The sequence below is a fragment of the Vigna radiata genome, unplaced genomic scaffold (assembly GCF_000741045.1).
Source record: "Vigna radiata var. radiata cultivar VC1973A unplaced genomic scaffold, Vradiata_ver6 scaffold_43, whole genome shotgun sequence".
Taxonomy (NCBI): Eukaryota; Viridiplantae; Streptophyta; class Magnoliopsida; order Fabales; family Fabaceae; genus Vigna; species Vigna radiata.
The window spans coordinates 903,887-915,786 of NW_014542924.1; the positions used below are offsets into that span (position 1 = coordinate 903,887).

Below are 11,900 nucleotides of genomic sequence, written 5' to 3' on the forward strand. Positions count from 1 at the left end.
ACCACTGCTCCTATAGTAACGCTACTCGATTTCACCAAACCTTTTGTTTTGGAGACTGATGCATCCAGTTTGGGAATTGGTGTAGTTTTGAGTCAAGACAAGCATCCTATAGCCTTCTTTTCCAAAAAATTATCTCCCAAGATGCAACACAAATCTACTTATACTAGGGAGTTTTATGCAATCATAGAAGCCATCGCCAAATTCCGACATTATTTGCTAGGTCACAAATTCATCATCCGAACTGATCAGAAAAGCCTCAAAAGCTTAATGGACCAATCCCTCCAAACACCTGAGCAACAAGCTTGGCTACACAAATTTTTAGGATATGATTTCACAATTGAATACAAACCCGGGAAAGAGAATCAAACCGCATATGCCTTATCTAGATCGTTCTTTATGGCATGGTCCAATAGAGAGACTACTTTGATGTCCAAAATTCAGCACACAACACAACTTGATCATCATCTTCAAGCTGTGATACAAGCTTGTGCCTTAGGGAAACCACTTAATAATAACTACTCATACTCTGATGGACTTTTACAGTGGAAACATAGAGTGGTAATTCCTAGAGATAAAGAAATCATACAACTGTTGCTCAACGAATACCACAGTTCAACATTAGGGGGTCATGCTGGAATAACTAGAACTATGGCTCGTCTGTCTTCCCAGTTTTATTGGCCTGACATGCTCAAGGATATTACTCAGTATGTCCAAGAATGCCTTATTTGCCAACAAGCAAAATCTGCCACCACCCTTCCAGCAGGGTTACTTCAACCACTACCAATTCCGAATCAAGTTTGGAAGGATATAGCTATGGACTTCATTACGGGTCTTCCACCTTCCAATGGGTATACTGTAATCATGGTTGTCATTGACAGGTTATATATGTATGCTTACCTTGCTCCCCTGAAAGCGGATTATACTAGTAAGATAGTGGCTGACGTGTTCATCAACATGGTTGTCAAACTGCATGGGTTTCCTAGTACTATCGTTTCTGACAAAGATAAAATCTTCATCAGTCAATTTTGGCAACACCTCTTGAAGTTGAGTGGCACAACATTGAACATGTCTACGACTTACCACCCACAATCCAATGGCCAATCAGAAGCACTAAATAAATGTATCGAGATGTATCTAAGGTGCTTTACTTTTGATAATCCTAAGACCTGGACTAGACTGTTACCATGGGCAAAGTTTTGGTATAACTCAGCATTTCACAGCAGTCTAAAAACCACACCATTTAAGGTGGTGTATGGCAGAGATCCACCGACCATCCTGAAATATACAATGGATTCTAAAGATCCACCATCCGTCCAGGAGCTCTTAGAGGAAAGGGATAGAGTTTTGGCTCAATTGAAGAGGCAACTTCTTAAAGCACAAGAAAAGATGAAGAAATATGCAGATAACAAACGCATGCATAAAGAACTAAAGGGGGGTGATTCGGTTTTGGTTAAACTCCAACCATATAGACAAAACTCCATTGCCCTGCGAAAAAACCAGAAACTTGGACTGAAATATTTTGGTCCATGCCCAATCATAGGTCGAATTGGCTCAGTGGCCTATAAACTCTTATTGCCTGAAACTACTAAAATCCACCCCATCTTCCATATATCTCAGTTAAAAGAATGCAAAGGCCCCCATGACACTGTCTATGTACCTCTCCCATTGGCGACACTACCCGAAGGTCCTCTGCTGATGCCGCACACTATCCTTCAGAAATGGGACATACTCTGCAGGTCCAGCCGCATTTCTCAAGTCCTAGTCCACTAGGCTGGGTTATCTGAAACAGAAGCCACATGGGAAGACCTTAAATACTTTGTCCAAGCTTACCCAAACTTTAACCTTGAGGACAAGGTTAATCTTGATGGGTAGGGTATTGTAACGAGTGGCAATAAATAGGTCACTGCAGGGGTAGAATGGGAAAAGGAAATGGAGGACAAAGATGAGTCACGTGGCCACATGGCACCATCTGCAGAAGATAGTGGCAGACACAGACACGTGAGGGAGAGAAAGGAGAATACACGGTTGAAGGATTTTGTGTGGGGAAGATGGTTACAAAAAAGGAATTTAGTTAGGCAATTGAGACAGGCAATGACTGGAAATTCTTATCTCTTTCTCTAGAGTATTCCTTCCATTGCTGATAACTTTCATGTTGGAGTTTTTTTTGTTTTTATATATTGTGATACCATTTGAACTCACAGTGAGAAATAATACGGGAATATACTAAAATTTCTTGGTACATATTTCTCTATTTCACAACATTGTCTCATTGGCATATAACAGAAATTTCTATTGTATGCTGAAAAACTTGCGTAATAAATTATGGATAAATCTTTAAGAAGAGTCACGTCTTGAAAAATTTTGTTCTCTTGTTCTCTTTTCTATAACACTTTTAAAGATTGGTTTCCGTCATGCTAATTTGCTGAAATGCCCTTTATCTTCTCACGGCTTGGTCAATGACTTTGAGTCTCATTGTTTCACCCCTTGTTGTACTTGGTTTGGTGCAGCTGGATTTTTCCTCTCATGGCTTTGTGGGTGCTTTGATCGGTCCCAAAATCCCATCCTTACGTCTCAACATGGCTTTCAGTGCTAATGCCGTGGCAACGCCATTCCTCGCCACAGTTCGATATCGGTATTGCACCAGTAAAGACAGAAGAAAGGGGAGATGGGTACGCATGGAGAAGGAAGAAAATGAGAGCATGGAAAAGGAAGAAGACAGAAATAAAATGTTTTTTTCATCTGATCTATAGAAGTGCAAGAAAAAAAATATAGAGGTGCAAAAAGAAGCACCCAACGAAGCCCATATGCAGGCTTAACCAAGGTTTCTTTTTGGGGTGTTTGTCTAGCCCATAATTGATGTGCTAAGACAAAAAAGTAAGCAAAATGCCGACCGCCATATAGATCCCCAATGATGAAAACAAAAAAAAAGGGGTCAGAATTTTGGTTGTTTACGGTGGTGGACGTGGACTGAAGAGAGCGATGCGAGCCACACACGGAGACACGCGTCACTAAAAGAGAGGGCCGTTTTGAGCTACTCTTCACCACATATAATCCGTATTCGTTCAGGATCCTTATCTATCTGAAATCTCTTGTCGGATTTTTCTATCTCCCTTGTTGGTTTTGGCCACAATAAATTCGTAATCCAAACGTACCAATTTGTTAATTTTCCTTGATTCTTTTTAAAAAATAAACTTGAAAAAATATATAATAAGCGATTTTTATCACCCCAGAGTGAGCGCAAACGTTTCCAACAGTTAATGGGTTGAAATCTGGTTCAGCATTTGTGGGGGAGAGAACTCACGCCATATCTGTTCTCACTCCTCGATTATTCTCTGAATTTTCATATCTTTTCAAAATGGACTTGGCCGCGAAGCTTCACCACTTAGACCTCACCGGTGCGGTCATCTTGGATGCACGAAAGCCCTCCGTGCTACGCCACCTTCCGCCACGTGTCACCACCAGACCGAACACCAACAACACTAACATCACCACCAATCTAATTTACACCAACCGCTTCTCGAGCCCATTGCGGCCCAATTCCGCTTCCTCTTCGGGCCTCACAACTGTAACAGTCGACGAAGACATCGAGTCTCTCTTCTCCGAAACCTCCTCGGAGGAGCCGCGGCGCAGAGGGAAGCAGCAGAGTACCGGCGCGTCGGGCGTGTCGTCGGGGGTGAAGCTGGAAAACGTGGGAAAGGCGTTCAAGGGCGTTACAGTGTTGAAGGACGTGAGTTGGGAGGTGAAGAAGGGGGAGAAGGTGGGTTTGGTTGGCGTGAACGGAGCGGGGAAGACGACGCAGATGAGGATTATCGCGGGATTGGAGGAGCCGGATTATGGGAACGTCATAAAGGCGAGGCCGAACATGAAAATCGCGTTTCTTAATCAGGAGTTCGAGGTTTCGCTGAGCAGGACAGTGAGGGAGGAGTTCATGAGCGCGTTCAAGGAGGAAATGGAGGTGGCGGGGAAATTGGAGAGGGTCCAGAAGGCGCTCGAGGGTGCTGTCAACGATTTGGAGTTGATGGGAAGGCTTTTGGATGAGTTTGATTTGCTTCAGCGGAGGGCTCAGTCTGTGGACCTCGATGAGGTTGACGCGAAAATAAATAAGTTGGTGCCTGAACTTGGCTTTTCTCCCGAGGATTCTGATAGGTTGGTTGCGTCTTTCAGTGGAGGCTGGCAGATGAGAATGTGTCTTGGAAAGATTCTTCTCCAGGTACGGTTGAATTCACGTTGGATTGTTCAGAATCGCTTTGCTATTTTGATGTAGATTTTGTGTAACATGTTTGGTTTTAGGAAGTAACTCTGGTCCTGAATTGGTTTTACTTGAAGCAACTCTAGGTAGTGTAATAGTTGGATAAAAAGTTTGTTGTAAATTTTTCTGGTAACTTATTTTTAGAATGAAAACGTCCAAATACAAATCACATCACTTCATAATCAAATATAACCAAAATGAATGTACAAACGCTTGCCAGTGGTTGGATGTCGCAAAACATGGATCCATGTTAAGCTGAACGCAACTATTTGTATGTTTAAGATTGAAAACATCCAAACATAAGTCACATTATTTCAAAATCAATTTTACAAAGGTTTACTGAGGTGTCCAATTAGTTAAAGTGTATGATTGGTTTGATGTCTCATAACATTGCATTCATGGTAAGCTGAAAGCCACTATTTGTTTCTTTTGCGGTTTATTTTCGTTTGAGCTGAAAAATTTAGAATACATTATAGATAATGCTAAAATAGCTGATTCAAAATACATTGATATTTCACAACATGCTGCTATTTTTGTCTAGGGTATGTGTATATTTGAACGTTGACACACTCTTCATTGTCTAGAAAGGAATAATTTAATTACCTAGGTGATAAAATGTCTCGATGGTTACGCTATTTTGTTGTGTAGATGATGTGGGTGAGTGTTTCAAGTGTTGTTGATAAGAATGGGAACCTGTGTTTGGTTGCAGGAGCCTGATTTATTGCTGTTAGATGAGCCCACAAATCACCTTGATCTTGACACCATTGAGTGGCTTGAGGAGTATCTTAACCAGCAGGATGTGCCAATGGTTATCATTTCCCATGACCGAGCTTTCCTTGATCAACTGTGTACAAAAATTGTGGAAACTGACATGGGTGTGTCCAGGACGTTTGAGGGAAATTATTCGCAGTATGTAATTTCAAAAGCAGCATGGATTGAAGCACAGTATGCTGCCTGGGAGAAGCAGCAGAAAGAAATTGAGCAGACAAGAGACTTGATAGGTAGGTTAAGTGCTGGAGCAAATTCTGGCCGTGCTTCATCTGCTGGGAAGGTATACGTCAAAAATCTACTTTCCCAATAGCTTAAAAGGTTGTTCATGGATGATTTTATATTTAACATGCCCGTCATGCCAGAGTTCTCTGGGCTTGAAGTGGACAAGGTATGGTGGACTTGTAGGCTTCATAATACCTTGGTAGAGTTCATAATAGTATGTCTAGAATCAACTCTCCCAAAAGCTTAAGCTAATGACTGAGAGTTCATAAATGGTTTTATTCTAACAAAGTATAAGGCAACATTATGTAATAGGCTGTTGAGATGACATATAAACACAATGCTTGTGTTAGCTGCTCTGCTTAGATTAGTTGCATTGCATCCTTCTGCTTTGAATATTTTGATGTCATGTTCTTCTTTTATTGCTTAAAAGAACTTCCTTTCTTTTTGCATGGCAACAGAAGCTGGAGAGACTCCAGGAAGAGGAACTGGTTGAGAAGCCATTTGAACGCAAACAGATGAAAATCAGGTTCCCTGAGCGCGGAAAGAGTGGAAGATCTGTTGTAACAATTAGGAACTTGGAATTTGGCTTTGAGGATAAGGTTAGATATCAAGATCTCATTATTGAAAACCTTAGCATTAAAATGTGGACTATCTTTATGTTATGTGATGTCAACTGATCATGCTTTTCTGTGCCAGCCACTTTTCAAAAAGGCAAATCTTACAATTGAAAGGGGAGAAAAAATTGCTATTATTGGTCCAAATGGATGTGGCAAGAGTTCTTTACTGAAATTGATTATGGGTTTGGAAAAGCCAACTGGGGGTGAAGTTTTGCTTGGGGAGCATAATGTGTTACCTAACTATTTTGAGCAGAATCAGGTGTGCCACTTTAATCAGTGAAATGCTAATTGTAATTAAACTGATGAATCTGCTATCAGTTCCAGTTTTTCTTGTCAAAATTTGCATGGTTAAAGTGTTTTTAATTCTGACTTCATTTGTTTAACAGGCTGAGGCGCTTGATCTAGACAAGACAGTGCTTGAGACAGTAGAGGAAGCAGCAGAGGACTGGAGGATTGACGATATTAAAGGACTTCTTGGGCGTTGTAATTTTAAATCTGATATGCTTGACCGAAAAGTTTCACTATTGAGTGGTGGTGAGAAGGTAAATTCAAGATTTGTGTCATCCTTTTTCAGTTGACATGTATTTAGAGTTTCTGAGCCTTTAGAGATGTTCGAACTGTTATTGCTTGAGTAAAAGCTTGGAGATGATAGCATTTGAAGAAATATAAGAATCAAGAAAAATTGAATTTGGTAAATGATATTAAGACATAGGCTTCAACCTCATCATTACGAGATTTACTGGGGTGATTACCCATCCCAGTAAATGTTTTTAGTATTCTCAGGTGTCATGGACTGTTGTAGCATCAAGAATAGTATATGGACGAATTGTTCTTATTTTTGTTGGTCGTGACTTACTGGCATATATATAATTTTTAATTTGCTTGTGGCATTGCAATGTTACGCTATTTCACACTCTGTGTATGGTGCGGCAAAATTATTTGGATTTATCTTGTCTCATGTTTTACTAGGCACGGCTGGCTTTTTGCAAGTTCATGGTGAAACCATCAACTCTGCTTGTGTTGGATGAACCCACCAATCACTTGGATATACCTTCTAAAGAAATGCTTGAGGTATGTCACTTTGTCGTCTGCTTTTTCCTTATAAAAATCTTATTGTCAGTTATCGACCTAATAATGTTTACTTCTTCTCACAGGAGGCAATAAGTGAATACGAGGGCACTGTTATCACAGTATCTCATGACAGATACTTCATAAAGCAAATAGTTAACAGGGTCATAGAAATTAAAGATGGCACTATACAGGATTATGCAGGTGATTACGATGTAAGTTAATCGATCCCTTGATCCCTTCTCTACCCCTCCCCGTCTTATTGAGTGTGATAGTAAACAATTTATTTTTGTTTTATATTTAAATATCGGAGTTGGTTAAAATGGGTTAGCTTTATTCACGATGCAGTTGGTCCTAGGAACTCAATGATCATCAGCACGATATGATTTTTAGTCGTATTAATCTCTTAAAAACCTTTTATGTTTGGATCATTTACAGTCTTTCGGAGTTTAATATTATCTAAGATGCTTTAGATGATCTAAATTCTATCATAGTATCCCTTGCTTGGTCCTCACTTCTCTAATATGTTATCCCTGTTCCCATTTCTATTATCTTGTTCATACACAGACTCATGTATAGACACATATCATATCTTAAAATTAGGGTAAAACTGTAAAACACTTTTTCCTCTCAGATTTTTTTCACCTCCTTTGGGACCCTCGGATTATTTTCTAATTTAGCCATTTTAGTCCTTCCTGCATGAATTCTATTTCGATTTCATTTCTCAAGAAGGGACTTGGCATTTTCACTACCTTATTAGGATTTTCAAATTGACAAATTTTGGCAAATTTAAACAATATAATAAAGAAAATAGCCTTCTGGATCCTTTTCTCGTTTTGTTGCAGTCCTTCTCCCTTCAAGTGGAATGATGTCGGAACCAAAATGAAAGAAAGCTATATGTAATGGGCCAAAATGATACTGGGTATACAAAAGGGTACTGCTATTACATCTAATGCGGGATCTAAATGAAAATAATAAGTATGACGTTGAATTTGAGAGGGTCCAAAATAGTATTTTATACTTTAAATTTATGTTTGTATGATATTACTATAACTTCGTGATCATTGAATTATATGTTTGCTTCAGGTACTGCTCGTTTAAATCTAATATCGCATGACTCATTATTGGTTTTAACATGTTTGAATCTGAAAAAATTGCAGTATTATTTAGAGAAGAATCTCGATGCTAGGGAAAGAGAACTTGAACGCGAGGCAGAGCTTGATAACAAAGCTCCTAAAGTGAAAGCCAAATCCAAGATGTCGAAGGTGAACTTTTGTTAGTTGTAAACACTTAAATCCATGAGATGGGGCGATTACTACCAGTAGTTATAAATTCATATACTTTTTTTGCATTAACAGGCTGAGAAAGAAGCACGGAAGAAGCAAAAAATGCAGGCGTTTCAGGCCGCAAAACAGAAGTCTAAAGGTGTGAAAAATTCCAAGAGATGGAATTGAGTAAAGCATTCCAATTTTAGACTAATTTAGCAGAAGGTTATGTAGCACATTTGGGTTAGCTACACAGCTTTTGTATATTCATGTATCAATTCACTAACTCATTTACGGGAAATATAGAAGGTTGTTACCCCCATTCATCCAATGTTGTGTTTCTCCATACCACGATACCAATATATACCAATATATATATAAATACTAATTTAATTTCTACTTTTGATCGATTTTATTAATTCAATCCTAATATATTTTTCAAAAAGTCTTAATTTTTGTTAATTTTATTTTAGTCTTTTTTTTTTTTTTTTTTTTTTACTATCGTTGCATAATTAATGGATAACAAACAATGTATGTCATACTATGTGGTTTTTTTAATTTTCTTTTAACTTTTATTAATTTAAGAAAAATTGTGTACATGTCAAGTTACAATCGTGTGACATGATAGTATGAATGTCACTATGAATAATGTGTTAAAATTAGTGTTAGTATTATATATTCAATTTTTATATTTATTATTTTTTGTTCAATTTAAATCTTAATTTATTTAAAAATTGAATAATTTTATTATTTTTTAAATTAAAATCAAATTTAATTTTTATATAAATATTATACTATTTTTTAGATTAAACTATTTAATTATTTTTTAATCTTAAAAATCATATAAATATTAAATATTTTATGTGATTTTTAATCTTTTAAAATTTTGAACTCATAGTATTAGTTTTCACTTATAAAACTTTCATTCTAATTTTAAACCAATTTTATTCCTAAAGTAGAAGCATTTAATAAAAATGTAAAAGTATAGTATAAACTTGTAATAAAATGTTAATTTTAATAAAAATATCATTATAATATTTATATAAAAATTAGATTTGGTTTTAATTTGAAAAGAGACAAAATTATTCTATTTAAAAACAATTGGAACTGAATTGAAAAAAAAAAAAACTAATATAAAAATCAAATTGAATATAAGACATTGATAAATGACACTGGTTTTGAGATGTGACATTATTATTACCACATGACACTATTAATTTGACACATAGATCTCCTTTTTAATTAAAAAAATAAAAAAATAATTAAATTTTCTTAAAAAAATCATAAACTAAACACATAAAATACATTGTAGCATCTTAAAATATAGTCATAAACCATATAATAGTAGTAACAAAATAATAATATAGAACACTTCTAGACTAGTAGATAAAGTATTAACTTTTCAATCATCCAAAATAACCATAAAATTTAAAACCTTATATACAAGAGAGTATTCCCAAAACTATACACCAAAATAAACAATCTAACTAAACTAAACGGCTACATCCTTGCCCTCCAAAGCCTGTTCCAGAGGTACCTCATCTCCCTTTGCTCACATCCAACGAATGATCATTGCAAAAGAGAAAACGTCACACATACGACACAATCATAAACAAAAAGGGTAAGCTAGACATAAAAGAATTCATACAATCTCATGACATATAACATATATATAAGCATTCATACAAAATAAATAATTCAAACATTCTAACTTGTTATGACCTAGACTTGACCGTCTGGACTTAGAATGATTATCAAGTTATGACGGGTTGTGCACTTGTGGTGGCCTCTACTGCTTTGCAAAGTCATTGCCAATGGGTTTCACCCTATCACACTCACACTCACAAGGTTAGTCTGTACTACGCCTTGAAGCATACTGGAAGCTCCCAAGACTAAGACCATTTTCTATTCCTCACGACATGATCAATCCTCTCTCTGTGAGAATGAAAGTCCATTGGAGTTTCGAGATAAACCCCAAGATTGAGCTTCTGCATTCATTCTAAACAAACTTGAACCTTCCCAAGAGATTCTACATTGAAACTTATATTCACCCTTTTTAATCCACATACTTTTACTTGCCAACATAACTCAATTATATACATGATACACACTCAATCATACTTTAGAATGTATTCAACACTTCAGGTAAATCAAACCATAGCAAAGAAATAGAGAGAGAACTAGAACCAGAACCATTCACTCAACGCACCCAACTCATAGAGCGAATCCAGAAGTCTTTCACACAACGACCCATCTCGTTGTGCTAATAAACTTGTAGTGGTATCAGACCTCAACCCCTCGCATAGCGCCCCTATTTCGCTATGCGAAAGTCGAGACAGTGACCCAACTTCCCCAAGAACTAGCAGAGCGCACCCCTTCGCTATTCGAATAAAATTGGTAGTGATCCCAGACCACTACCAGGCGCTCAACACCCAAATTTGCTATGTGAATCATCAGGCAAAGAGCAAACCACTAAAAACATTCGCATAGTGCGCCTTCTCGTTGTGCAAATGCCCAAGCAGAGAGCATCTCGCTAGGACTACTCGTTGTGCAAATCTATTCGCTCAACGAGTCTACATAATTTTATAGCACAAATTCTGCAGAATTATGCAACTCAAACCCCATTTACCAATTCTAACTATTTTTCCCAACTTCTAACCATCCTAATTTGTACTATATGCCTAATTATACTTAACTAAGTGTTCCTAAACCTTACTAACACCAATCTAAAGTGGTTATGAACTAATTCCCTCTTCAAAATTCCAAATTTCCCAACCTAGAGACCTAAATCTCATTCTACTACTTTTAACATGTTTTTGATCAACTTAAAGGCTCAACCCAGTCCTATTTGACTTACTAAAACCCTTCCCATAGAACAATTGCACACCAAACTCCAAGTGCTCATTTTCATTACTTCACTTCCTAAAAAATGACTTAAAACCAATTTAACTCTCTTCAATTCAGCAAAGTACATCTCCATAACAGATTTATAACAGTCTAAACATACAAATACAGATTAACATCCTTCCAAAGTGATTCACAGTACCAATTTCATCATTTCACACTCAAGAACAATCAAAATACATATTTCTATGGTTAAATATATGTTTTAGTCCTCATATTTGTTCCCCATTCTCAATTAGGTCCTCATGTTTTTTTTTGTCCCTATTGCATCCTAATATTTGTAAATTTGAGGAATTAAGCCCTCTCCGTTTTTTTTGTCCCAATTGCATCCTAATATTTGTAAATTTGAGGCAATTAAGCTTTCTCAATTGGCCTACGATGTTAGTGGCCAGTTAATGGAGAGGGCTTAATTGCCTCAAATTTACAAATATTAGGATGCAATTGGGACAAAAAAAAAACATGAGGACCTAATTGAGAATGGGGAACAAATATGAGGACTAAAACATATATTTAACCTATTTCTATCTACTATAAACACTAATTCAATACAACCAGTTAAAGAATCATAAAACCACTAAATATACAATTAATATATCAATGCAATGCAATCTGGTTTCCCTTACCTATGATCAACAACACAACTCAAAGAGACCCCGATCATTTTGCTTGCACCGTAAGGCAACTCTAGGAAACCCTACAAATCACCGATTGGTGATGGAAAACCAGCCTTAAGACCTAACTGAAGCCAAGAGTTAAAGGAAGACACTACTAAATACATGCATACAGACTTTGTTGCATGATCAA

The 11,900-nt window shown here is 37.0% G+C and overlaps 1 protein-coding gene across 1 annotated transcript; it reads left to right on the plus strand.

Moving 5' to 3' along the window:
- The first annotated feature begins 3,115 nt into the window (after nucleotides 1-3,115).
- Nucleotides 3,116-8,523, plus strand: LOC106752753 (ABC transporter F family member 5). Its single transcript, XM_014634504.2, has 9 exons — nucleotides 3,116-4,210; nucleotides 4,959-5,300; nucleotides 5,701-5,841; nucleotides 5,939-6,118; nucleotides 6,246-6,401; nucleotides 6,829-6,930; nucleotides 7,014-7,142; nucleotides 8,088-8,192; nucleotides 8,286-8,523. Exons 1-9 carry the CDS (start codon nucleotides 3,356-3,358, stop codon nucleotides 8,379-8,381), a joined length of 2,106 nt encoding a protein of 701 aa, XP_014489990.1. The 5' UTR covers nucleotides 3,116-3,355; the 3' UTR covers nucleotides 8,382-8,523.
- Nucleotides 8,524-11,900: the final 3,377 nt, after the last annotated feature.

Bases quoted from the DNA above. Each gene is read 5' to 3' on its own strand.
- LOC106752753 (XM_014634504.2), top strand. From the start codon at position 3,356: ATGGACTTGGCCGCGAAGCTTCACCACTTAGACCTCACCGGTGCGGTC. The intron at 4,211-4,958 runs GTACGGTTGAAT...GTTTGGTTGCAG, and splicing joins TTGGAAAGATTCTTCTCCAG to GAGCCTGATTTATTGCTGTT. The intron at 8,193-8,285 runs GTGAACTTTTGT...TTGCATTAACAG, and splicing joins CCAAATCCAAGATGTCGAAG to GCTGAGAAAGAAGCACGGAA.